Raw genomic sequence first — 27326 nt, forward strand, 5'->3', positions numbered from 1 at the left:
TTCTGTGATCTCTCCCACTTCTCCTTGCTGCTGGTGCCTGTGACAACTCCTCTTCCTCCAGTTGTCTCCTCAGGGTTTCAGCCAGTGTGGACACAGACTGTGGACTCTGCTGCTTTCTACCAGAAAACTTTGTAGAGTAGGGATGATGGTTGGACTCAAGTGATCCCAAAGGTCTTTTCCAACCTGAATGGTTCTATGATTCTAACATTGCTGCTCAGAACCCCCCAGGTCTGTCATAAGACACGACTTGTATTTTATCATTAGTACCTTACAAATTGTTTATTGTATGTAATATAAACCAAATAAAACCCAAGGACATACTGTGTCAAAAATAGAAAAAATATTTTTATGTTCCAAATACATAAATATGTTTAGAATTCTGGCTTCTTCTTTTGAAATAGTGTGTCCATTTTCTTCAGTGAGACCCTGTGCAGACTCAGCACTGCCAGAACAGGCAAAAGTCAGAAGATGATGTGAAAGCAAATACACAAAAGATGACAATTTAGGGTCCAAGACTGTCCCCAAGAGTCCCAGACAATTTTCAACATAAGAGCAGTCCAGTTTGGAAAAGAGACTGATCAGAGAAGTGGGGTTAGATCGGGTTGTAAGAAGTGCTGAAGAGATCCAGTGCTCACAGTGATACTGCTTAAAAACCTCTCTGCTGGGGACAGACTCCAGGTGACAAAGTCTTCAGGAAGTAGAGCTGATGGCATCTTTAACACATCCAGACCTGGATGTTCAAATCTAAAGGCCTTTCACGTGACATCTGGTGTCAGAGGGCACTTTTGGGAGCCATCACAAAGAGACCAGAAAAACACCTCTGCTGTTTTACAGCCACTTAAGGAGCACAGATTGAGGAGTTTTTACCAGAGGTGGCAAAATGGACCAAGGGCAGAAGAAAGGCATTGTGTTTCCACCAAGCTCCTGCCTTACCAACCAGCAGGGCAATGATAGGCTGAAGAAATGAAGATGGAAGTCACTGGGGTCAAAACACTGAGTGCTTCACATGGGGGAAAAGTGGCTGGTTTCTTGCAGGTGGGTTATTCTGCTGAACACTGGAACTTGAAGAGTGAAGCATTTCACAGCCCAGGGCCAGGGAAGAGCTCCTGGAAGTGTCACTGAGGGTAACATCTGCCTCTAGAAGCACCAACACGAAGAAAAGTTGGGGACTTAAGCCTGTTAGAAAAATGGAAAGAAAAGAAAAGGCACAGGAGGAAAATCGAGGGGAAGAAAGAGGCTGCTGAGGGCAGGAGAGCAGCTGGAGCGGGAGCAATTTGGAGCAGAGGGCTGGGAACTGGAGCTCAGGGCAGAGCCACTCTCCAACCTGTGATCTGGAGAGCAGGCCACAAGGAGGAGCAGTGCACCCACCCATCCCAGCACCAGCCTGCAGTGGGGTTCCAGCTTATCAAGGAAGGCCTCCACGTACAACATTTCCAGGATGGAGGAGCAGGCTCTGTTCAGTATCGTCTCCTCTGTTTTTTGGTCCCCTTTCTTCTCTGTTCCTGCTCTTTCCGAGCTTTGGCCGTGGTAAATGTGATGCAGTGAGCATCCAAAAAGTCCAGCAGCTTTGCCTTGGAAATTTTAATGCCATTCTGTTTCAGCTCAGTGTGCAGCTCTGCCAGCTCAATCGGCTCATAGAAGAGAACCTTGTGGTACAGGGCTGTGTTGGAACGGATGTAGCACCTTATTGCCTCCAGCTTCGCTTCCTCCCGAGCTGCTGCCTGAGATGCTGGAAGCTCCTCTTCCTCCTCTTCAGAGGCAAAAGCACAGGCTTCAAATCCATTCAATAAAGAGCTAAAAGCAAGATCAAGCAGGCCAGAGATCAAGGAAAGAAAGGCAGTCAAGGACAGGACCAGAGCTCCCAAATCCCCGCTGGCCACCCCCTGTGACCACCCTCTGTGGGGCCACAGACTGCCCAGCACCAGCACCCACAAAAGGAGGGAAGCAATCGTGGCCTGGGTTGTGCAAACTGCCCCATCCCAGCCACCACAGAGCTGGTCCTGCTCCCCCAGGCCAGGAGCTGTCTGACATTCCTTGCACCCACAGCTGCCAGGCTGGGCAGGCTCTGCTCCCCAGCTCCAGCTGCAGGCTCCCAATCTGTGAGTGCTCCTCCTTGCTCTGACATGCAGAGATCAGGCATGCCAGGTCTGGGCCTTGCCCACATGCAGCCACAAGCACTTCAGTGTTCTGAGAAGAGCTCACTGGGAATTAGACTAAAATCCCAAAGCCTGTTTCTTTTGTAGGAGCGTGTTGACCTTCAAATGACACACCCAAGGAGGTGGCAGGTCCACTGCAGGCTGCAGGGACACTCACCTCTGTTTGCCATATCCTGAGCTCATCTCTGTCCTGCACCACTGACTGTTGATTATTTTGTTCACTCACCTCTGTGAACCAAAAGAGATGTCACTTCCATCCACTGAAGACACTGCAGACTCCTGAGAAGCTGAGAGCTTTGGTTCTTCACCATCATCTGCCAGAGACCATCTCTCTGGAGATACAGATGATCTTTCCTGCTCTTCAGCTCCTTCTGGGTGACGTGTTATTTTAGCTCCTCCCTTGGGTGCTGCAGAGCATGTTTCATGGGATCCAACGAGGTCACCATCAGCCCTCCCCCCTGAAGAAGCTGTAGCAACCTGCTTCCTTTTGCCCCCAGCTCTGGAGGCCTTGGCACCCTTCCCACCTGCAGCCCTCCCTGCCTTGGGCTCTCTGGAGCCTTTGGCTGGGGACTTCTGCAAGGGAGGCTGGGAAGATGGGATTTTATCCTCAAAGTCAGAGTCCATGTCCTGGTGAGTATACTGGAATATCTCCTTCAGCTTCAACACCATCTGGCGTTTGGGGAGAGCACGAACTCCAAATCTGGAAGGGAAAGGTGGGAGCTCAGATAATGCTGCAACTTCCATTATCACAGCTCAGGAAGGGGCTGAGCCCAGAAGTCCAGTGTTCAGCAGAAACAGTGTGACATCAAAAACCACCCATTGGACCTTCACCCAGGTTCTCCTTGCAGCCCAGGAGCTTGCTTTCACACTACCAGCTGACAAGGTGCTGCTCATAGAGGAGATCATGCTCACCTGCGCAACTCCTTCTTCAGCTGTGGGGTCTCCATGAGGGAATAATCTGGCATTGGTGTCATGGGAGTGCTGGGAGGCTTGTCCTTCTCCTGACAGGAAGCTTCTGCAGCAGAATGAAACCACCATGATCAGAATTAGTACAGAAAAGACTTCACAGACCTGATCTCTTCCTCCTTTATATCATACAATAATTGTTTAAAGTACTTTTCTGCAAGCTCTTTTAGTTATTGCTCAGCTTCATACTGGACTGAACATCAACCCTTCTTTTTTTTCTAAACTGAGATACTTGGGTTTTATTGACTTTAAATCAGAAAACAGCTTAAATTAAGACACATGTTACATCTGAGTATGAAGCCTCTTCAGGGTTTTGTTAGAACAGGCAAGGTTTGCAAGGCAGTTAAAAAAAACCTGTTTACTGAATTCTGTAAAGTGGTTCTTCTCCCAGGAAGGTAACTTCATAATAGGGACTTGATGTAGAAGAAACCAAGCAAGTCAAGCTTCTGAGGTCCTGAGTTAGATTCTGATTTAATGATACCAATTTGCTGACACTAGGAAGCACAGTCAGTCTCACACATCATGTTCTAAACACCAGTTCAACTCCTCACTTAGTTTGGCATCATTATGTATTTCATTAGATACTGTGAGATCAATTACTGGTCTAGCTAGCATGGAGAAGAGGGGACTGAGAGGGGATCTCATCAATGCTTATAAATATCTAAAGAGAGTGTCTAGAGGATGGGACTAGACTCTTCTCAGCACTGTCCAAAGCCAGGACAAGGGGCAATGGGCACAAGCTGGAGCACAGGAGGGTCAAGCTGAACATGAGGAACAACTTCTTTCCTGTGAGGATGACAGAGCCCTGGGATAGGCTGCCCAGAGAGGCTGTGGAGGCTCCTTCTCTGGAGACATTCCAAACCCAGCTGGAGGTGTTCCTGTGGGATCTCCTCTAGGTGACCCTCCTCTGGCAGGGGTTTGGACTGGATGGTCTCCAGAGGTGCCTTCCAACCCTGACAAAATGAATATGACTATATGAATATATGAGGACCATCACTATCAAAGAACCAGTGCGGATGAACCACAAGTGGCTGTGCTCCAGGAATCCCACACCTGGATATGCTCTCTCCCACAGCAGCAGATCACTGCACCCCCTTTGTGCCTGGCCCTGACAACAACTTCAGATCACAAGGCCAAAAGACCCTTTAAATGTACCAAGTGACCAACAGGTGAGAAGACTGCTTCAAGTGAAAACAACTTCACCTAGTTCAGTGACTCTGGTATCAATAAAGTGCTCACCAGGAGTCTTTACAGGATCTGTCTGGCAGGCACCCACTGCAGCTGGCAATCTCTGAGACAGAGGAAGCACCTCTGGAAATTCATCTTCCACTGCTTCTCCATTCCAGTCATCCCAGATTTTGGAGTTCAGGTAACTTGGTCTACTGCTCACTGATGAACATGCCTCAACAGGACTCTTTTCCAGAGAGAGCAACCTTGTTCTTCTTCTGCCCAGAGGACTCCCTTGAAGAGGGGTGCTGCCCTTCATCTCCTGCAGGTGGGCTGGGCTCTCCCACTGCTCATGCCAAGAACCTGGTTTGGGGGTGCTGGCAGTGCTGGCCTTTGCATGGCCCACCTGGGTGGAGTCCTGGCTGTCACCTCTGACTGGTGACAGACACTCAACATGCCAGCAGTCATCAATGGGGATTGGGGGGTCATCACACAGCAAGACACTACTACTCACAGAAGGCAGACTTGTGTCCTTTTCACTGTCCTCTACCTCGACCACGCTGGTATTTGTTGGATCTTCCAATGGCTGCTCATGGCACAGAGGCACAGGTTTGGATAAAAATGGGATCTTGGGACATTTGCTTTTTATTATGTTGGTGTGGCCAGGGGAGAGAGCTGGATCCACTGGAGAAACTGGTGGGGAGTTTTTGGAAAATGATCCTGCTGCTGGGCTGCTGGAAGGCCTCCTTTCACTGACTGAGGTCTCCAAAGGCAGATGTTTGTCTGACAAGTTTGTTTGACAAACTTTTACATTTCCATCCATGTCATGGTTACCATTACCTGCTGCTAAGTTCTTTGTGCTGAGCTTAGACTGTGGACTCTTTAAATAATTGATACTTGAGACCTCAGTCTGTGTTGAGAAACATCTGCTTTTGCCCAGAACTGGTGTGTCTGGCACTAGCCAGGAGCTGTCTGTACCTGAAGACACCTCAGGACTGAGCCTTTTTTGGGGGCTCAGGTTTGGGCTGTGTTTGCTTTCCATACAAACATCTGTTTGTGGGCTCAGAGGCAATTCAGTGGACATCTTTACACCATTACTGACAGGCACTGTATCTGTGATGCCACATGAGACCTGGGTAGATCTCTGCTCTGTTTCAGTGACTGATGAATTAGTTTCAGATTGTGGGATCTCAGCACCTTGTTCTATGTTTGCACATCTCAGCTGCCCAGGGATTTCCATTTCCTTCAGAATGGAGCCTGATTCTGGTGACTTCTTGTCTTCTTGCAACTCCATTTCATCATCAGAAGATAAAACAATAACAGAACCCTCCTGGTTCCCCTGAGCTGCAGCCTCCTGAGTTCTGGTGACTGGTGATGACAACACTGGGACATACCTATGCTTGTTTAAATCAACATTGGGAAGACCTGCTGAAGAAATTGTGTTGTCATCTCCATGATCCAGCTCACTGGCTTTCTGAAGGGGTATTTCATCCAATGCCAATGATTTTTCCTTTCTGTTCTGCTTTGGTGTTGACACATGTTCTGTGATAAACCTTCTCTCTGATTTTGGAGATGCAGGTGAAGAGCCAACATCAGGAAAAAGGGGCACGTGAGGTTTGGCAGGACTCCTGTAAAAACCATTCCTATGTGGAGAGAGGTCTTTTTGTGACTTGCTGTACAGAAGTGCATCAGTAACATCAACATGTTCTTCACTAGGAGCCTTTCCTGATTCTCTGGTACCTTCTTTCATTGGGGAAGGCTCAGAGTCATCTCCCTGAGTTGCAGAAACCAAGCAGTTGTAACTTTCATTGATATTAGCATCACCATGGAAGCTAGGGAGGTGTTTCTCACAGTGACCTGCCCCATCATGTGAGACCTGAGATGACTTGGAATCCTTCCCATCTTCCCATCTCCTAACAGTCTCTCCTTCATTACCAGTGGCACCATGGGATGTTGCACCCCCTTTCTGAGGGTCACTGTGGGAAGGCACAAAAGCTGTCTGTGGAGCATTCACACTCTTGCACCTATTTATATTCTGCATTTCCTCTTGTGCAGGTGAGTCCCATTTAGATCTTTCCACATCATTGTCATCCCTCAGATCTTTGAAGTTCTTGCTTACTGAAGCAGATTTAGAACTCTTTACCTCTTCTTCCTCAGTCTGCAGGTTGGGACCCTGGGCTGCCTCAGTGTCACTGCAGATGCTGCAGTCTGTTCCCTCCCTCACCTCTCTTTCACCTTGAACCATCTTCCTCTGAGTTGCAGCAAACTCATAGATTTCCTCCAGCTCCTGTTCACCCACCCCATTGTCATCTTCATTCTGGCACTCAGGGTTCAACATAGGTACTTCTTCTTCATCTTCACCCACCCACATAGACTTCAAGAGGTCTTGGAAGTTCTCAGCTCTGTCCTCACAATCTTTGTCGTCCCTCACAGAGATAAGATCATCTTCTGAATCCACTCCAGAAGACATCTGACTCTCTCCAGTGTTGTTTTCACACACTGCCATCAGTTCCCTCACACCAAACCTGCAAGGACATAATATTAATAACAACCATGTTAGTATCTTCCTCCACCCCAGTGTTGTAGAGGATCACAGTCACAGTGATGGGGGTTGGAAGGGACCTCTGGAGACCATCCAGTCCAACCCCCTGCTAGAGCAGATCCCCTAGAGCAGATCCCAGAGGAACATGTCCAGATGGATTTTGGATGTCTCCAGGGATGGAGCCTCCACAGCCTCTCTGGGCAGCCTGTCCCAGGGCTCTGTCACCCTCACAGGAAAGAAGTTGTTCCTCATGTTCAGCTTGACCCTCCTGTGCTCCAGCTTGTGCCCATTGCCCCTTGCCCTGTCACTGGGCACCCCTGAGAAGAGTCTGCTCCCCCCTCCTGCCACCCCCTGTAGATATTTATAAGCATTGATGAGATCCCCCCTCAGCCTCCTTTTCTCCAGACTGAACAGCCCCAGCTCCCTCAGCCTTTCCTCGTATCTTCCAGTCCCTTCATCATCATAGAATCATAGAATCATTTAGGTTGGAAAGGACCTTTAAGATCAATTCCACCATTTGGCTGCCTGATCACTCTTGTGAGCCTTGTAAAGAATTTGAATGAGGAGAAGCTGCTGGTTTCTTAAGATGTACAAGATCCAGATGAGGAGAGACTTGCTGGGAAGTTGAGTAGGATGTTCTTACGTTCAAATTTCATCTAAGACATAAGCAGAGGCCTACGGAAGTTGTGAGCCACTAAAACGGCAACTGGAGGTTTTTAGGTTGGGGTCTGTGGGGCTGAAAGCACGAGGGGATCCAAAACATGCTGGGGATACAAACCTGGCAGCCAGAGCCCCCACCTGGGGCAGCAGCCCCATGGGGATGTGGGTGTCAGCAGCGTAGAGGTAGCGCAGGAAGGCGCAGAGAGCAGCGCCCGGCACCTCGCTCAGCAGCAGCCGGCGCGTCTGCGGGTGCCCGTCCTCCTCCACCAGGAACCCTTGGCTGTGAACCTGGGGTGGGAGGAAAGCAAACACCTGATTCCCCTCCCAGGGAATCTAGAGCAGCCAGTCATGCAGGGCTGCATATGGGACAGCCATTTCCTTCCTGACTCTACAGCTGTTAGTGTGGATAATGTTTTGACTACCCAGTGGTTTAGTCACACATACAAAAGATGGGTCTTGGAGTTCTCCAGTTAGTTTTGGAATCAAATGACTTCCCAGAGCACAATTTCCAGAGTCATCTGCACCTCTGTACACACTTCCTCTGATCTCTTTTTATAGAATCATAGAATTCCAGACTGGTTTGTGTTGGAAAGGACCTTAAAGATCATCCAGATCCAACCCCCTGCATGGGCAGGGACACCTCCCACCAGCCCAGGTTGCTCCAAGCCCCATCCAACCTGCCCTTCAACACTGCCAGGGATGGGGCAGCCACAGCTTCCTTGGGCAACCTGGGCCAGGGTCTCACCACCCTCACACTCAAGAACTTCCTCCTGATCTCTAATCTAAATCTCTCCTCTTTCAGTTTAAAACCATTCCCCCTTGTCTTCTCACTCCCTGACCTTGTCAAAAGTCCCTTCCCAGCTTTCCTGGAGCCCCTTCAGATACTGGAAGGCCACTATGAGGTCTCCCTGGAGCCTTCTCTTCTCCAGTTTTGAATTTCCCTACCAAATTCACTGCCAAAACTCTAGTTTTCCTGGTGTCTCACAGGAAAAGAGACATCAGACAAAATACTGCTCTGCTGAACTGGATCATTATCTATGTGGGTCCAACCTAATCTCTGGTTTTGGTGAAAATGCATCTCCAGTTCAATAAGGTCTCCCTTCCTTTGCAGACAAATCACATACTGTGCCATCTGAAACTCTCTCCAAAGTTAGGGAATGCCATGTAACAGAAAACACCAGCTACAAGGTTATCTCTGATTACTTCACTGTCTTCTCATTACCCAAAATCTTCAACAAAGAAGAGCATCCCTCACCTCAACAGAAAATAAACATGAAATGCTGCTCTGCAGGTGGGGACTTACTGGAAACCCTCTGCAGGAATCAAAAATAGAGCACAGGGCCAATCCCACAGCTCTGCCCACACAAATGATTCCTGCCCATGAAAACAGTGGATGGGAATGCTGAAGCCAGACCAAGTTGAAGGGAAATAATAAGAGAACGTGGCTAACCCCATTGTTTTTAAATCCTTTGATTTGTGGGCACAGGCACATTTGCTGATGGTTTGAGAACTTTCTTCCCCTCCCCAAACTTTCATGGACCCCTTAGAAATGGCCTGAGTCACCTTGGGTGGAAACTACTGCCAACATGCATGAGGATAAAGCTAATTCCACTGTTTCCAGAAGGGCACATGTAAAGAAAGCTTCCTTTGTGAGGGAGTTGGCTGTGTGGACTGGCAGCAGCTCTGTGAAAGAGCAGAGTTCAAATCTTAGTCTCACTGCCTTTCCCTGTCCTGACAGGAGGCTGCACAGGAGCAAGCTGGGAATTATTCAACCCAAAATGCTTCTGGGAACATCAAAACTACTTCACTCACCTTGCAAAAAGCAGCTATCTCCAAATTAACTCTGAGAGTGACAAAACCAAGGTGATTTCCAGGTACCTCCCAGAATCTCTTTACTCCATACCTAAGTGTCCCAGCCTGGGAGACAGGCAGGACACAGTGAGATAGACAAGGCAGTCTGCACTTGCACAGGGACAAAAATTAAAGGGCAGAAAGGACTTGGGAAGCTCCTCCCTTGCTCATGGGCAGAAAGCAAGGAAGGAGCCTTGCCTCCCCACAGTCCCCCCAGATAGAGTACCACATTTTCTACCCCATTTCCTGAGCTGAAAAGCCACTACAGATCCAGAGGCACTTGCCACCAGGCTCAGAGGTGCTCTGTGCTGATTCCATGTGGGCAGCCTGGGCTTTCCTGCAGCAGCAGAGGAGGAGGGTGATCCAGTACTTACAGCCTCAGCAGCCTGGGGGCACCGTGCGTACAAGACAAACATGTGGGCAAAAATGACTTCCCCAGAGTCCACCTGGAACTGCAGGTCACTTAAGTGGGGGTTGTTGAGCATGGCACTGAAATCTTCAGCCAGCAATCTGAGAGAGGACTAGAACACAGAAGGAACACAGACAGAATCAATCACTGAATTACCTTGGTTGGAAAAGATCTTCAAGATCATTGAGTCCAACTGTTAACATAACCCTCCTTAACTAAACCAGATCCCTCAGGATTATGTGACTCTTAAATCCCTCCAGGGATGGTGACCCTACCACCACCCTGGGCAGCCTGTTCCAATGCCTGACAACCCTTTCAGTGAAGAAATTCTTTCTAACATCCAATCTAAACCTCCCCTGGTACAGCTTGAGGCCGCTCCCTCTTGTCCTGTCACTTGTAACTTCACTGCACAGCCTGATCCCCACCTCTTTACAGCCTCCTTGCAGGCAGTTGTAGAGAGTGAGAATGTCTCCCCTCAGCCTCCTTTTCTCCAGGCTGAAAAAGCCCAGCTCCCTCAGTTCCCTTCTGAAATGGCAGAAGTTCAGTTACAGGTGTCAAGACATTCCCCTGAAAAATAAGGAGGGAACAACCCACTTTGTCAGCACTGCTGTGCAGTGGGTGCTTTTGCCTTCTCAAGGTCATCACCAGAGTTATAGAATCATGGAATGGTTTGGGTTGGAAGGGACCTTCAAGACCATCTAGTTCCAACCCCCCTGCATGGGCAGGGACACCTCCCACTAGACCAGGTTGCTCAGAGCCCCAGGTCAACTTAAAGTTTTCCATACAACAAATAAGCAGAGGAATCTCTCAGACATTTTTTGCTTCATTTTCCTCCATTTTTCAGCCTGGCAGCTGTGAAGAAAGGGCCGTTGTGCTGTGCCCTGCTGTACTTGTTCTGCCTTGTGTTACAGCACATTATCACCCTCAGATCTTCACCACACCATTTCCTGATGTGGTCTAGCCACTGCCTCCAGCTGGCCTCTTGATCTGCTGCCTTCCACCACATTTTTAGGAAACTGTAATTTCCACTTTGATGGACTTGAACTCAATTCACTATAATTAGAGCAAGAGGAAAGAGGATGACTCAGGGATAGGGTGATGAGCCTTTCTTCTCTCCTCCACTGTCTGGCAATGACAGCTGAGAAGAGCAACAGGGGCCCACCTAGAATAAAACTAAAGTAGGTGTCTACTTCAAAGAAATTTATGTGCATGTTGCTGAAACCCCTTTTGAACATTCCACTCCATTATAGAAGAGAAACAGAATTTCTATTATAATTCAGGAACCCTTAGCTGGGATTTTGGGGGGGGCTGGTTGACTGAGCTACCTGTGGCTGGTTACTGACAATGGCAAGGTCAGGCCTGGAGTGGCTGCCAAAGACAGCAGTGATGAACACCCTGCTTTCCAGCTGCTCCCAGTAGGAACCCACCCCAGGCAGTCTTCTAAAGGCTTGGATCCCTCTAAGCAACTGTTGTGCTTGCCTCTGGAGGTGGCCAGTGCTTCAGAGAAGCAGGAACACCCTCAGCTCACAGCTGAGAGGCTGGCTGACTGTAACTGGAAACCAGTTTATAGTTAACACACTCATCATTGACCTTGTGCTTTTCAAACTCAAACCTACTGCAGAGTTGAGAAACTGCAAGTTTTATTCCAGTGAACATCTGCATGAGCTGCAGTTCCACCTGGAACAACATAGCCCTCTCTTTTATTAGCAGGTTTCTGCATTAGCTCAATGGACTGTGGAAACCCAACCTTTCTACTTGCTCCAGCATGTGTCTGTGAGCAGCCAACACTAATTAGCACTTTGGAACACTGTTCCCAGGCCTTCCTAGGTGGGCTAGGGAAGACTCTGCTTGTCGTGGCAGTGCTGTGGACTGGTCTCCAAGGGGAAGACAGGAAGCTTAGTCTGGAAACTAATCTGATGTTTCTCACTTTCTTATTCTTGGCAGGTAAGATACCTGCAAGACAGCAGCTCAGGAAGCCAGCAAACACAGGCTCCTGATGCGACGTTCCAGGCAGCTCGCCCAGAACAGCTTTCCTGCTGATGCTAAAATTATGAATCAAGAATGGAGAAATTAAAGAAGGCAAGAAACCTCCTGGCTGCCCCATCCTCTGTGCAAAGCAAACACACCCATCCCAGGACAGCTCTGAGTGGGCCTCTGCTCCTGTGGGAGAACACAAGAACACTCTCCTACCAAGGAGGCCAGCCAGGCTGGACTTCACAAGGGTCTTCAGCATGGGTGGGGGGCTGTGTTACCAATGCAATGGATGTATTTGCTCTGCATGGTTACACTCTGTGCTCATAGAATCACAGACTGGTTTGAGTTGGAAGGGACCTTCAAGATCATCTTGTTCCAACCCCCCTGCATGGGCAGGTTCCTGGAACCAGATGATCTTGAAGGCCCCTTCCAACCTTCCACCATCATACTCACATAAAGCACAAATCTCTCCCACTGGCAATCCAGCTCCTCAGCAGCCCTTCATTTGCTCAGGAAAACTAGCATGGAATCAAACTAAATCTGAAAAATTGATCATACTGGTTTTGCTGGTAGCCACTGAGTTTCATAGAATCATCCTGGTTGGAAAGGACCTTGAAGATCATCAAGTCCAACCATAACCTAAATCCCCCTACCATAATTTTCAACACCACTATCAGAACAGCTTCTGTATTGTTGGAGGCCTCTGGTTTAATAGACTCAGAATCTTACAAAACAAGATGTTTTTTTTCCTGCTAAGTGTTTGTGTTTTTTTTTAATATCCCCATATCTATTTTGATATGTAGAGTTTCTGTAACAAGTAGCTGGGAGGCTCAAGTTTAGTAGATTCCCACCTCCCAGAACTGTCTCTTTCAGAAGTCTCTTCATTCTATTAGCACAATATGAAGGTGCATCCTCAAGGCATCACAATTTCCCTGGCATCAAAAGCTACTGGCTTTCATGGCACAATTATTTATTATCAAAGCAAAGATGATTAAGTTCCACCAGACAAAGTGGGTGACCCTGGTAAGAAGATGAATTAGGGTTTTATTTATTTCCACCTCAGTTGAAGAAAATGGGATTATATATCCACCTGCTGGTGCATCTGGGGTAAGATGTGATCTAAAGATCACTACTGGCTTGATTAAAAAATAATCTGTGACTTAACTAGCTGGTATTCTTCACCTAGCTAGACAGCACACCAATGTTCAAGCTAGATCCTCTGGTATGTGTTCCCACAACTGAGGATTTTCCACACTGCAGCAAAAGAAGTGCTCATCTTCCATGGACCTCATGACATTCCACGTCATCTATCAGGCTTTGATGCCAGAGGAGAGGATTTAGTGCAAGCCAGCCAGTCCTTGCAATAACTGTCCTTCACTGTAAGGCATGGTGTGGAGAGGAAGGTGATGGAGGAGGAGCAGCTCTGTTCAGAGCCACCAAAGGGTGTGTGAGCCTGGAGGAAGCACCAGGGACCTCTGTCTCTCCTGGCCTGCAGCCAGCTTTCTCTTGGATATCCTGAGCATCACAGCAGAGCACTGCCTGATGTTGCAGAGCTGCATCCCTGGTTCCTACTCCCAAATACTCCCAGAGCTGTAACTGCCTAACCTGGTTCTCTTTGTATAAACTATGCACAGATTGGCCTCATGCTGCCTGTCATTTCAATTCATCCCTCTCATCAGGTAGGACAAGAACTGAAAAACCCACAGGCCTGCTTGTGGGCATCCATGAAACACCACCATGTGTGCTGATCTCACCATGCCCACCATGGCTCCTGAGTGACTGTGAACCTTAAACACCTCCTTGTTTCTATGGAAAGGAAGAGGAACTATTCTGTACTTCCCTGAATTGCACAAAGGCAACAGCTTCTTTTTTACAATGCTAAATAAATGCAAAGGGGAAAAAAAAAAAGGGTTGTCCTTACTTTTTTATAGCTGCTCCTCAGCAGGTTCTTCTCTTTGGACGGGGGGACAAAGCCACTGTGTGGAATATCACTGGAAGTCAGTTCTTTTCCTCAGAGAAGAAAAAGCACATCACAAATCACTACAGCTTCTCTGCAAGGCCAGAGTGATGTTAAAGCTGCTGACAGGATGCTTGCCATGGCAGCTCCCCACACAGCTGCTGGAACTAGCCTGCCTGAGGTGAAGGCTCAGCCTCTCCCTCCTGTGCTGTGGGGTTTGGCTTTGGGCTGTGAAAGGCTGTGGGTACCCAAGCACCATCCAGCCCTGAGCACCACCAACCTACTGCAGATCTGTGCCACAACCATCCAGATGGAGGAACTGCAGAGTGCAGCCTGCTTCCCTGCCTGCACTGCCCAGCTTTCCTCCACTGGGAAAAAAAAAAACAAACGAGGATGCAGAGTGGGATGAGATGTGCCAGGTTGCTCCAAGCCCCATCCAACCTGCCCTTCAACACTGCCAGGGATGGGGCAGCCACAGCTTCCCTGGGCAACCTGGGCCAGGCTCTCACCACCCTCACACTCAAGAATTCCTTCATCCCATCACTCCGTGCCCTTGTCACAAGTCCCTCCCCAGCTTTCCTGGAGCCCCTTCAGGCACTGGAAGGTGCTCTAAGGTCTCTCTGGAGCCTTATCTTCTCCAGTCTGAACATCCCCAACTCTCTCAGCCTATCTCCACAGCAGAGCTGCTCCCTCAGATCATCTTTGTGGCCTCCTCTAGACTTTTTCCAAGAGCTCCAGGTCCTTCTTGTATTGAGGGCTCCAGAACTGCAGACAGTTCTCCAGGTGGGGTCTCATGAGAGCTGAGCAGAAGTGCAGAATCACCTCTCTTGCCCTGCTGGCCACACTGCTTTTGATGCAGCCCAGGCTTTTTCTCCACCTGGTCTCATTTACACACAATAGACATGTTTGTGCATAAATTATTTCCCTCACCCAGGAAGCATCATCCCCACTGAAACACCAGAAACAGTTTTACAGGGCCAGGAATCCTTTGCTGCAGTTTAGTAGGGGAAGTGAGGAATATTATTTCACCCACATGACAATGCAGATGGGTTAACTTCGCAGCCATGTTCTATGCCACAGGGGAACAGGAGACACCCAACAGGTACTGCTGAACAGTCAGGCCATTTTAGGGGATAACTTTGACCTTGAAACGTGCAGTTGGGCACCACATGGATCTATGACTGGGGACATCTGAGAGTTGCTCACAGAGGAATTGCAGGTGGTGTATTTTTTCAGCCCTGCGTAGGTACAGATAAAACTTCAGGTTTGTGTACTCAAGGTACCACCATAAAATCATCCCTCTTGTGCTTCTTTTTCCCCTGCTTCTCTCAAGACTTCAAAAGACAGTGCACACAACAGAAAGTCTGTCCAGATAGCTGGGGAGAGCAGTTTTGGCCCAGCTGTTGAACCTACCTGGCAGAAAAGACTTGGATATCTTTAAGGGAATTTAAAAATTAAATTCAGAACCAGCTGTCCAGTTGTTTTCTTAAAAGCTGGGATTTATGAATAATTTCAAACCACCAGCTTGATTATATCTAAAGCTTACTGCAGAAAAATGTCCCCTCCCAGTATCCCCTCTTGGACAAACATTAGCATCCCATGGGTGCTGCCATGGTTTTCCTAAGGCATAAGAGCACAGGTCTGGCTCTGTGTAATGAAGGACAGGGCTCCTGAAACTGCCAGAACTTACCTGGTTGCTCTGCTTCCTGAACATGGTCAGCATCAAGGTTCCACTGAGTGAGGGTAAGTCCCTCCCCAGCCAACTCAATTAGGTTCTGGAGAGTCTGAACATCCTTCTGGCTGTGAGATAAAACCTGTCCATCCTCATGGCCTGACTTGGATTCATCAGGAGTTTGGCCTCCAACCTCTGCACAAGTGAGCTCCTGAGAACTGAGCTCAGGCTGAATCTGCTGGGATGCTTTTGGCTGATCAGATCCCACTGATGGCAGAAGGGTCTCTGGCTTCTGATTCTGATCAAATAGGAGGAAAAAAGACACCAATAAATTAGGTCAAGTTTTATGTATTTGCAGAGCTCAGAGTAAAGCTTCTGCTTCACCCTTTTGAGATATCTAGTAAAGGATCACAGAGCACTCCCTGGACACAAGGGCTTCTGAGGCAAAACCTCTCTGCAGTTTTGTGAAGGACTCTCTGGAGATGAGACAACTCCAAACAGAAGAATGGAAACTACAACAGAAATGCAGAAAAGGTGGCTTCTCCAGGAGCATGTCTGTGCAGGCAACTGCCAAGCAGGAGAAAGGATGGTGGAAATACTCCCAACTCCAACATCTAACTATTTCATTATAGCTGGAGTGCCTGGCAACAGTCACAGCTGAAGCTCTCCAGGTGCTTCTGTTCTGAGTTCTGAAATGCTTTTGCAGTTCCACGTAACTAAATCAAACTTTCACCTTGGAGTTGATATTTTCCAGCTTTGGTCTCTGTTTCCCAATAAAAATAGTTTTGTTTGTTTCTTTCTAAGTAAAAATGGTTTAGCCATTTCTGTGGCTGGAAAGAATCAGATGGGAAAACACACTCTTGCCATGATTTTCAAGGCTTTTCTACTTTTTAAACTTCTCTGGCAGTTTTTGGCTTGAGTGGAAGGTCAAAAATCTTAATGGAGCCCATCCAGTACAGTCCCAGCCTATGATCACAGAATCACAGAATGGTTTGGGTTGGAAGGGACCTTAAAGATCATCCAGATCCAACCCCCTGCATGGGCAGGGACACCTCCCACCAGCCCAGGTTGCTCCAAGCCCCATCCAACCTGCCCTTCAACACTGCCAGGGATGGGGCAGCCACAGCTTCCCTGGGCAACCTGGGCCAGGGTCTCACCACCCTCACACTAAAGAACTTCCTCCTGATCTCTAACCTAAATTTCTCCTCTTTCAGTTTAAAACCATTCCCCCTTGTCCTCTAACTACAAGCTCTTGCAAAAAGTCCCTCCCCAGCTTTTCTGTAGGTCCCTCTCCAAGGGAGCCTTCCCCCTTCCATGATCAAGTGAAAACCTCTGGGCTTTGACCAGGGCAGAAGTATTAACTAAAGAACCTACATATATACAGTAGTTTTTGAAAAGAAGCACCAAACAACTCTTCAACAAAAGAATGGGGGAGGGAAGGGATATCCTCCTTCTCTGTGAGCAAGTGTGTGATCAGACTCAAAGAGCTTTGTCTGCTACTGCACTTAGAATAAAAATATAGTGTTGAAAGAGGCAGAAGATCTAGATGAAAAGTGGAATGAAACAGTGGAACTGAAAACTGCATCAAAGCTCAAAGCTCATGTGCACCAGGAGGAGGTAGGATGCACAGGGAAAGCCTGAAGTGCAAATGCTTCACTTGACAATTGTGTCTCTTGTCCTCTCCGCAAGGCAAGTATCACTCTGCTGTTTAAACTTTTCACGCAGATCCTGGTGGAGTGAAAATGGACAAAGATCATTCTGGAATTAATCAGAGAAAGGTGCCAAGAAGGAAAACAAGAGCCGGGTTGCTCTAAACGCAGACAAACTGGTGGCAAAATAAACAGGATGGGTTCCCTTCACTCAGGACTCTGTTCCCATCAGTTTTTTCTTCTGAAAGCTCAAGGAGAAACATGGTAACATGAGCCTTGGTCTCCTCTCAAAAGGGTGAAATGAAAATTCAAGATCATAAAACCTACCTGTGTGAGAAAAGGGACAGCAGGGCATGAGCAGGGGGTATGCAGAGGTAAGAGACTGCTTAAACACCAAGTGAGGAAACAGAAGGGTTACAGGTTAAGTGAACTAGGGCACACAAGTATCACAGCAAGGACAAACAAGCCTCCCACCTGCACAGGCTTCCAAGGTGCAATGAGAGGGGTTAATCCAGCAGTGTAGAACGATTCAGGGTCACAGGGTCCCGTCAGAGCACTGATATTCCATAAAAAGCACTCCCTGGTTTTGGCCAATGGAAGAAGCCATGTTGCTTTCCCATCTTCATCCTCCAAAATCCTACTAGTGGGAAGCTGAGGGGTGGGAGGGAATTCCACCTCTTCTGCAAGCAGCATGGCCACTCGTTCCTGGATCCTCTTGCGGGCCTTCTCTGGGTCCTGGAGCAGCAATGGTGGGGCTGCAGTTGGGCCTCTTCTACGCCGTTTTTTCTCTTGAAAAAGAAAAGGAACTCAAATAAATCAACAACTGAACACACAGGGCAGAAGAACTCAACGTGCCAGCTCCTTCAGGTGCTGTAGTCAGTGATGTCCAAGGGCAGCTCCAAGCTGAGACAACTCCTCAGCTCCCCACAGGCATCGCAGAGCCTCGTGTGGCCCGTCCGGGAGAGATGAGCTCCAGGAGGGACTGAGTCCTGCTGGTCCTGCCTGCTGGGAGCTCTCCCACCTCTACAAAAGCTGATCACTACAGAAGCAACTGCGTATCAGAGAAAGGTTTGGCTTGGAAGGGACCTTAAAGATCATCCAGTTCCACCCCCCTGCATGGGCAGGGACACCTCCCACCAGCCCAGGCTGCTCCAAGCCCCATCCAACCTGCCCTTCAACACTGCCAGGGATGGGGCAGCCACAGCTTCCCTGGGCAACCTGGGCCAGGCTCTCACCACCCTCACAACAAAGAATTTCCTCCTCATGTCCAACCTCAATCTCCCCTCTTCCAGTTTTAATCCATCCCCCTTGTCCTCTCCCTCCCTGCCCTTGTCCCAAGTCCCTCCCCAGCTTTCCTGGAGCCCCTTCAGGCACTGGAAGGTGCTCTAAGGTCTCCCTGGAGCCTTCTCTTCTTCAGGCTGAACCCCCAACTCTCCCAGCCTGGCTCCAGAGCAGAGCTGCTCCAGCCCTCCCATCATCTCCATGGCCTCCTCTGGACTCTCTCCAGCAGCTCCATGTCCTCCTGTGTTGGGGACCCCAGAGCTGGACCCAGCCCTTCAGAGGGAGGTCTCAGGAGAGAGGAGGAGCAGGGGACAATCCCCTCCCTGGCCCTGCTGCCCACGCTGCTGATGACACAGCCCAGGACAGGGTTGGTTTCTGGGCTCCAGCGCATGGTGCCGCCTCATGTTGAGCTTCTCATCCACCAGCACCCCCAGGTCCTTCTCCTCTGGGCTGTTTCTTGTCTCCACCATTCTCCACCCAACCTGTTTTAGTTCTTGGAACTGCCCTGATCCAGGTGCATATCCACACAATCTACCTCCCAGCCCCATGGAATGGTGCCTGATTGGCAGTGCTTCCCAAAAAGAGAGAGAAAACCCACCACCAAAACCAGGAAGGATCCTTTCCTTGCATACTGGTCACTGACAATATCCAGCCAACACCGTGCAACTTCCATCTGGAAATCAGGTGTATTGCTATCTCTGTCTTACCCACACCCAGCCCCAAATCCAACCAGCATTACTTATAGGCAGGAAGAGAGCTGAGCAGTGCCCAAAGGAGTGAATTCTCCCCTCCACACAGCACTCCATGCTCTCCCCTGGCACTTGTCTTCCTCTCTAAACCTTTTTGCACACTGAAATAGTGAAGGACACACTCCAGAGCAGGTACTATGCATAGAATCGTAAAGGTTGGAAGGGACCTTAAAGATCATCCAGTTCCAACCCCCCTGCCATGAGCAGGGAACCACTAGATCAGGTTGCACAAAACCTCGTCCAACCTGGCCTTAAAAACCTCCAGGGATGGGGCATCAACAACCTCCCTGGGCAACCCATTCCAGTTCCTCACCACCCTGATAGCGAAGAATTTCTTCCTAATATCTAAATCTCTCCTCTCTCAGTTTATGCACATATGTCCACAGCAGAAAGAAAGGAGAGAAAAGATAAGGCTGAAAAAGCTGCATTAATCCAGGCTGCAGCAGGATAAATAAGGAAAAAACAATCTACTGCAGGGGAAATAACAATACTCTTTTCATGGTATTTCTTTTCACTTCCACAGTTTACAGAAAACAATAGCTTATCTTAAGAATATTTTACAGCTTCAAAACAAACCCATTGGTGAGGAAAAGAATAAGATACTTAAGGGATTTCACTAAAACCCATGGCCATCCTGCAGCCTTTGACTGTGTGAGGATACTGCCTATTGCTGAAGCTCTGACAGCTTAAACAAAGCAGAGGCAGGGCTGTCATCCCTCCTGTACCCAAGGGGAAAGCTGCAGTGAAGAGCAGGCTGTGCTACACTGTTCCTCCACAGCCTTTGACACTCACTCACTTTAACACCTACCTGATCCTGGCTTCCATTTGATTGGCAAAGCAGCAATTGGTTTCACATTTGTAACTGATTTTGCTTGTTCCTGCTTCTCCTGCTCCAACAGAGAGCGTGACATTGCCATAGCAACCAGCAAATCTTCATCCTTGCTCTCCACTTTGGCCCTCTTCTGCTTTTCCTTTGAGTTCTCTTTGGAGGAGCCTTTTCGTTTTGCCCTGCTTGGTTGATTGCTGAAATACAAGAGTGCAGCAGGAAGCCTGAGTTCATGGGACTGGAGCAGAGACAAGAAACACTGAGCACTCCAACCCAGCTGCTCTCCTTGCTCAGAGAGATTCCTACATCCAGGATAACAAAAACCTATTCAGTGCCTTCTTCCTTAGCAGAGAGCAAAGGATTTCTTATCACCTGTGGAATCTAGAGAATTTAGAGAAAGTCTTATTCTGAAAAGGTAAGAAGCATCTGCTGTCTCCACCTTGAACACTTTTTTGTACCAAAGGGATAAAATAAGTTAAAGAACAGCAAGAAATAAGATGACCAGAAAAAGCTTTCCCACTCTTCTGCTTCTGTAGGGAACAGGCTGCAGTCCTTCCTCAGCACAAAGGGATGTCATAGACTCACAGAATGGCTTGAGTTGGAAGGGACCATCTAGATCCAACACCAACCTAGAGGTGTCTAGAGGGACATCTCCCACCAGCCCAGGCTGCTCCAAGCCCCATCCAACCTGCCCTTCAACACTGCCAGGGATGGGGCAGCCACAGCTTCCCTGGGCAACCTGGGCCAGGCTCTCACCACCCTCACACCCAAGAATTTCCTCCTCATGTCCAACCTCAGTCTCCCCTCTGCCAGTTTTAATCCCTTCCCCCTTGTCCTCTCCCTCCCTGCCCTTGTCCCAAGTCCCTCTGCAGCTTTCCTGGAGCCCCTTCAGGCACTGGAAGGTGCTCTAAGGTCTCCCTGGAGCCGTCTCTTCTCCAGGCTGAACACCCCCAACTCTCTCAGCCTGTCATCAGCACCTTTTACCTTCACCAGCTTACCTGGGACACTGAAGAGGTGCATCACTAAGCGAGGACACCTGCAACTGCACTGCCTGAAGCAGCAGCTTAGGAGGAACATCCATCTCCAAAGCACAGCGTTTCAGGTGAGTGACCCGGCTCTGCAGGGTTTGGAACTGCTTCCCACAGATGGGACACTCAGGGACCTGTGGTTTGTTGGAGGATGATTGTGCTTCTTCCAGCTCATCCAGACACCTGGGAGACAATGGCAAAGCTTAACTCTGAAGACTAAAACTCTCCATGCTAAGATTTAAACCATACTAAAGAAAAGGAAGCACAATAATCTCTAATATCTGTAACAGCTGCTGAAGAAACAAGAATGATGTGCCCACTACCCTGATGAATATGACATGTAACAGCTTCATGGAGATTCTGGCCTTGGAGGCATGTTAAAAATATGTTGCTCTAAAGCAAGTGCAGGCAATAACCTTCTTAAACTTCATCACCTAAGCCCTCTTTCTGCATTCATTCCAACATTCCAGTTTAATTATAAACCACCGTTAAAAAAAGAATCACCCTACGAGAGAAATGGTGGAGTCTTCTCACCTGAAACAGGACTCTCTGTGTCCATCTTACTACTTTTGTAGGCAGAACCACATGCAGTGTCAAGAATGAAAGAGTTTCAAGTCAGGTATCTCACTTGACAAGGACAGTGTTGTATAGCACAGAGAAGGGAGCAGCTGAAATTCACCCCGCACTCGAGAGGATGATGAACTTCCAGTCAGGCCCAAAGTATGAAAAACATGTTAATGGTTCTTTTTCTGCCCTCTCCAAAGAGGTCCAGGGTGTGAAAACCTGGATCTGCCTGGTATAAAAATCAGTCCCTGATTAGGTAATGACACACAGTACCCACACACAGGGGCAAGCAAGAGACCATTCATCTAACACAGCAGGACTGGTTTGCCAGAGCATCTGTCCATCCCTTACCTCCTGGGATGAAGGCTGCTAGCAAATAATCCATTCCTAATATAACCTTGTAATCTCATCTTACAACTACACAACTAATAGTTCAGAAAGCAGACTCAGTTCCCAAAAAAGCACTCCTGACATACTGTCACTGTTCTACAACCTCTGTCCTCTCAAGGAGCAGTGAATATCTGAAGACAGAACCAGCAGTAACATCTCTAAAGGTGCAGACACCCTTAATGAACATGAGCCACCCAACAATGTTATGTAGGACCAGACAAATCAAATTCCAGAATCTTGCCCTCTGAGAGTGCTGGAATTAAGGAACTGCAACCATTCAAATATGATGTTTTAGATACTTTCTCAAGCACAAACTTCATTTACAAAGAGTTACTTGTACATCATATGTTAAAAATACTTGATATTTACCATTAAGGAAACTGTTAAATTATGGCACTAATTTCAATTTAGAATCATAGAATCATGGAATGGTTTGGGTTGGAAGGGCCCTTCAAGACCATCTAGATCCAACCCCCTGCATGGGCAGGGACACCTCCCACCAGCCCAGGTTGCTCCAAGCCCCATCCAACCTGCCCTTCAACACTGCCAGGGATGGGGCAGCCACAGCTTCCCTGGGCAACCTGGGCCAGGCTCTCACCACCCTCACACTAAAGAATTTCCTCCCAATGTCCAACCTCAATCTCCCCTCTGCCAGTTTTATTCCCATCCCCCATGTCCTCTCCCTACAAGCCCTTCTCCAAAGTCCCTCCCCAGCTTTCCTGCAGCCCTTTCAGGCACTGGAAAGCCAGTGCCTGCACACATTTTGACAAAAGAGAAGGCAGGGACACCTTTCCTCCCTTAGCCTCTCTCCTCTCCTTGTCAAAGCTCCACAGTGCACGCTAGTTACCTTCCTGAACAGTATCACCGTTGCCTCGGCAAACAGCTCAGATGTGCAGTGACATTCTACACAAACAACTTCCAGGAACACAGAGCAATCATTACTTTGTTGGCTGAAATCAGCAGATCTCAAACTCTGCAGTAATGGGACCTCATTAATTTTGATAGTCACTTCACAGTCACAGCTTCTCTGCCACACTGCTGATGAAAGCAGCACTGGACTCACCATCCACAGGCAGAAGCCCTGCAGGGCAGGACAATCAGCCTCTGCTTGGAGATCATAGAATCACAGAATGGTTTGGGTTGGAAGGGACCTTAAAGAACATCTAGTTCAAACCCCCTCCCACTAGATCAGGTTGCTCAGAGCCCCATCCAGCCTGGCCTTGAACACTTCCAGGGAGGGGCCAGCCACAACTTCCCTGGGCAACAAGATCAAAACGACTGGTTAATTCAAGCCATAAAAGTCCTTGCCACAATGCAGGTGTTCTGCATTGGCCACCATGTGGTGGCCCTGTCTCCATGTTCTGTAATGGCTGAGGGAGCAGTCGAGGAGGTTAAGGGACAGAAAGAAGACTTCATGCTGGTCCCTCACCTGTTAACATGCTGCTGTCGCCGCGTTGTGTTCATGGCTGAGAGATCCTTCTGGCAGATCTGACAAAAAAACAAGCCTGCATCCTCCAAGCTTGCCAGGGCTTCCTCTTTGGTTTCCTGCTGAAGAGTGAAAGCCAGAGCACCGTCATGTTCCGTGGATGGAAGATGCTGGGTATCTGCCAAAGAAAGGAGAGATGATCTAAGACAGAAAGCTACAAATCCTGTATGAAAGGTTTGGATTCATTGTACTTGTTATTATTAGTGTATTAAACTAGACATGCACAAATAAATCAATAAATTGCAATCTTTCTCTGGCATCTTCACCTTTGAATTCTCAGGAGGACATGTACAAACTGCACTGTAAGAACTAGAGGACTGCACTGCCCTGGAGCAGGAGGTGGCAATTCCTGCACAGTACAGCACATGTTGGGGCCAAAGTAAAGGTCAGTTTTGGCTACAGCTTCTGGGGAGAACATGGGAACTTGTGCACCACAAATTAAAACACAGCAGGTTTTCATGTCCATATAGAACCAACAGGGCCTTGACTTACAAAGAAGCAAACCAGAGTAAAATTGCTGTGAATTCAATTTATCTGCACAGACCATGTTACCTTGCAGAGTGCTTGGAGATCTATCAAAGATGTCATATGTACCTAACAGCTACCTAACAGTGTCCCAAGGGAAGGATGACAAAGTTCACTGATCCTGTTGGAATTTCAACCTGTTTCCAAGAAGACAATTATCCCTCCCTTTATACCTCCAGAATCCAACACGAGGTTAATTCAGCCTGAGAGAAGAGCTGGAAGAAAAGTAAGGATAGTGTTTTAACAATAGAGAAAGCAAGTTTCCTTAGCAATCTGGAGTGATTTACTCTGTGCTGCAGACTGAGCTACTAGGCCAGCTGGGAACACAGCCCAGGAATCCAGGCTGCTCCTCATGCAACCATTCCGACCAGCCCACAGCTCTCATTCTGCACGTACAAGGGCTAAGGAGAAACGTACCATTCTCTGGTGGGTTCTGCTCCTGGCTTTCGTCAGGGAAATCCCCACTGGCTACAGACCTTGGCAAACTCCTCTCTGTGCTGTGTTTCAGCTGCTCAGGGGCCACTCTCTTGAACTGCTGCATTCTCTCCACTACCAGCTCTGCCACCCGCATCTTCGACGCCGCTGGTGGCGTCTTGGAGGTGGGGGAAGAGCAGGTCCCTGGCTGTGTAGCAGGATGGAAGGATAATGTTGTCTGGGAACAGCCACTCAGGGTATTGACTAGAGGGGAAGAAAACACCAGAGCTTTACCAGTCAGTTTTAAGTACACAGCTGAGCTGCTCAGAGTCTTTCCCAACAGCAGCCCCAGCCAGGCTCAGTTTTGCAGCAGCCGTTCTTAGAGGAAGAAATGAAGAATTTGTTTAGTTATTACCTGACTTTATATTTTATAATTACAGTAACAGCATCAGGCTTCTGTGCTACAACAGTTTAGATTATCTCTAAATCCCTTCTAGATGAAGGAATACTAAGGAAAGCCTTGCCTGCAGGTCACTAGCAAGAGCAGCAAGTGAGGCAGCCCCTCAGCCCTGCTCCCCCCAGCATTCCCATCACACAGTGTCCTGTGCTTCCTGCTGTTCTTTGATCTTCAAACACTCTCAGTTGTCAGGCTCTGAGCTAAAGGAACCTGGAGTTGCCAAAGAGAGGTGCTAAGAAGCAGGAGGCAGAGGCACTGCTGGACTAACACCTCAGCAGACCACTGCTCCACTTGAGGGGTCCTGTGGATAAGGGCAACACACCAGGTGGGACCAAAGATCTGGCCAGCCCAGTACCTTGTCTCTGAGGCAGTCAGCAACACATCCTTAAGAAAGGGTGATCAGGACAGGACAGGTACAAAACAATCCTTTTCCTGGCTGTGACCTTATTTATCAGTTTAAGGACTTCCTGCACTGGTGACTACATTCTGGTTATCATGTTTAATGACCACTGAAGGACTAATTCTTCATTAATTAATCCAACACCTTTCTTAACTCATACATAGTTTTGGCTTTGACAACACCCAGTGGCAATATATCTCACCACACAATGATACACTGGGTGAAAAAACACCTGAATATACTCTTAAGTTTGCTCCTAGATGATTTCAGGGTGTTTTTCTCAGTTCTAATACTGCAAAACACAGTGAATAATGGCTCCTCAACACATCACTTTGTACCAAGGCTGCACCTTACTGAAGGACACCTGCCTGCCTGTGGCACAGAACACACTCCCTGTATAAGCCTAAGCAGCCAAGTGTAGATGGAACAGAAGATGCCAGCCTGCTTCAACCAGTGCTGCTCTGTGTCCCCTTCAGGTATACTTCTGAAGAGCTCCACTGAACTACAGAGTAGTTTCAGTCCTAGAATGTTTTCTGTTTGAAAGATTTTGGTTCACTCACCTGTCAGAGTCCTCTGGCTACACTCACTGGCTACTGTATTCAGCTGGCTGGCAGGGAAAGGGCTTCTGTTTCCATCCCCTTGTGCAGTCTCACCACTACTAAAGGCCACAGTGTCACCATCTTCTTTGTGCACCAGGGTTTGTTCCTTTGGACCCAAATCTTGAGACAAGCTTATTGGTAGGTGATGGGGGTTTTGGCTCTTAGCAGCAGCTTTGCCTCTTCTCAGTTTGCCCCTTGCTGCAGTGCTCTTTGATCTGTTCTGAGTCCTCTTCACTGCCCCTGCATCCCCAGCATTTTTCTTGGCTCTACCCAAAAGGTTTGCCCACAACTCTTTAAAATCACTGTCTTGTTCCTCCATTGGCCTGCAGGTTTCACCAACACTGAGGCCTGTGACACTGAGGACAGGAGGGCAGGGGGAGCTATCAGAGTCAGTTCAGGTTTGCATCATCTGTGACCTGCAATTTTCACCAGTTCCCTTCCACCACCTCAGAGACCTCCATTCTCCAGATTTCAGTGAGGTCAACACTCCTGTGCTGTTCTGACAGCTCATTCTTCCACACTTAATCCACAGCCATTTAGCTGAGCACAGTGTCTCTCCAAAGATCACTCTTGCTTACACAAGTTGGTTCTTCAGAGGTCTCTAGACCCTCAGATAAAGAAGCATGTGTAGGATCTTCATGATATGCTACAGGGCTTCAGAAAGACATAAAAGAATAAAAAAAGGTGATTAAGTAGGATGGTATATGCAGATGCAGTGTGGGATAAGGGAAAACTCTGAAGGAGGAGTGAATTTGTAGAAAATAGTAAGATTAGAAAAAACAAGATATTGAGCCAAACCACTATCACTATAATTGCACCACAGACATGCACAAGCCACACTAGGGAAGAAGAGGAAAGCTTTCAAAACAGATATCTGATACTGGGTAGGCTTTTGTCCTGGAGCTCAGGATTTGAGAATGTCCTTTTTATATGCATTTGGACTTAAATTTATAGAACATAAGACCAGGGAATGCAGCAGGGAAGAGGGGAAAAAAAAAAGTCCTTCAGAACTAGCAGCTATTTTAGAGTGTAAAATTCTGCTTTGTGACACTGCAGCTTTCAAAAGAAAAGCCTGACCTCATTTTCAGAAGTAAATAAAGGCAGTTTCTGGCATTTCAGAAGGGTTTCTGGGACAAGTCTGAGGACAACCCAATCCAACATGTTCATCCTTTCTCTCCTCTTGCCTCCACAGCTGCTCACACTCAGGATTAGCTCTCCTGCTAACTAATCCTGAACTCTGTCTCTGAGTACTCAGTAAACCATGGCACCCACCACGTCTCACAAACTGCTGTCAAATACACAAAGTAAACAGAGTAAACAAATGGTATTTTTATATGACTTTCTTTATCTTTTCAGCCACAGTAAGAACAGCAGTACTAGCTGGGGATTACTTGGAACAGCACTGGGTACAATGTCCAGATGGAAATGCCATCAACCCCCAGGCAACATTCAAACTAGATCTCTATTCTTAGACATTTTGATTGTCCTCCTCTTCCTAGTCCTAAGTTCACTATGGTTCTGGCTATTTTACCACAGGTTTTATGTTGCTCCCAAAACCTATTTCTTTCAAGCCTAAACTGGAGTGTTTCACTTGGAATGGCAAT

At 48.0% G+C, this 27326-nt stretch overlaps 1 protein-coding gene across 7 annotated transcripts in view; it reads right to left on the reverse strand.

Moving 5' to 3' along the window:
- Positions 1-264: 264 nt before the first annotated feature.
- Positions 265-27326, reverse strand: part of SLX4 (SLX4 structure-specific endonuclease subunit) — a 35639-nt gene continuing 8577 nt past the window's right edge. For 4 of the 7 annotated variants that reach the window (XM_051631871.1, XM_051631867.1, XM_051631870.1 and 1 more), the window contains exons 3-16: positions 25684-26376; positions 24270-24530; positions 23271-23445; positions 20858-21070; positions 19842-20056; positions 17478-17791; positions 15373-15652; positions 13647-13735; positions 9717-9863; positions 7610-7779; positions 4362-6814; positions 3069-3171; positions 2383-2856; positions 265-1794 (exon numbers count right to left, since the gene is read on the reverse strand). In XM_051631871.1, the coding sequence (XP_051487831.1) occupies positions 1458-1794; positions 2383-2856; positions 3069-3171; positions 4362-6814; positions 7610-7779; positions 9717-9863; positions 13647-13735; positions 15373-15652; positions 17478-17791; positions 19842-20056; positions 20858-21070; positions 23271-23445; positions 24270-24530; positions 25684-26041 (5589 nt within the window). In that variant the 5' untranslated portion in view covers positions 26042-26376 and the 3' untranslated portion in view covers positions 265-1457. Of the gene's footprint in view, positions 1795-2382; positions 2857-3068; positions 3172-4361; positions 6815-7609; positions 7780-9716; positions 9864-13646; positions 13736-15372; positions 15653-17477; positions 17792-19841; positions 20057-20857; positions 21071-23270; positions 23446-23921; positions 24135-24269; positions 24531-25683; positions 26377-27326 lie in introns of those variants that run through there. The other 3 variants (XM_051631872.1, XM_051631873.1, XM_051631874.1) reach the window with 3 other exon arrangements.

Source organism: Apus apus, chromosome 14, assembly GCF_020740795.1.
Source record: "Apus apus isolate bApuApu2 chromosome 14, bApuApu2.pri.cur, whole genome shotgun sequence".
Taxonomy (NCBI): Eukaryota; Metazoa; Chordata; class Aves; order Apodiformes; family Apodidae; genus Apus; species Apus apus.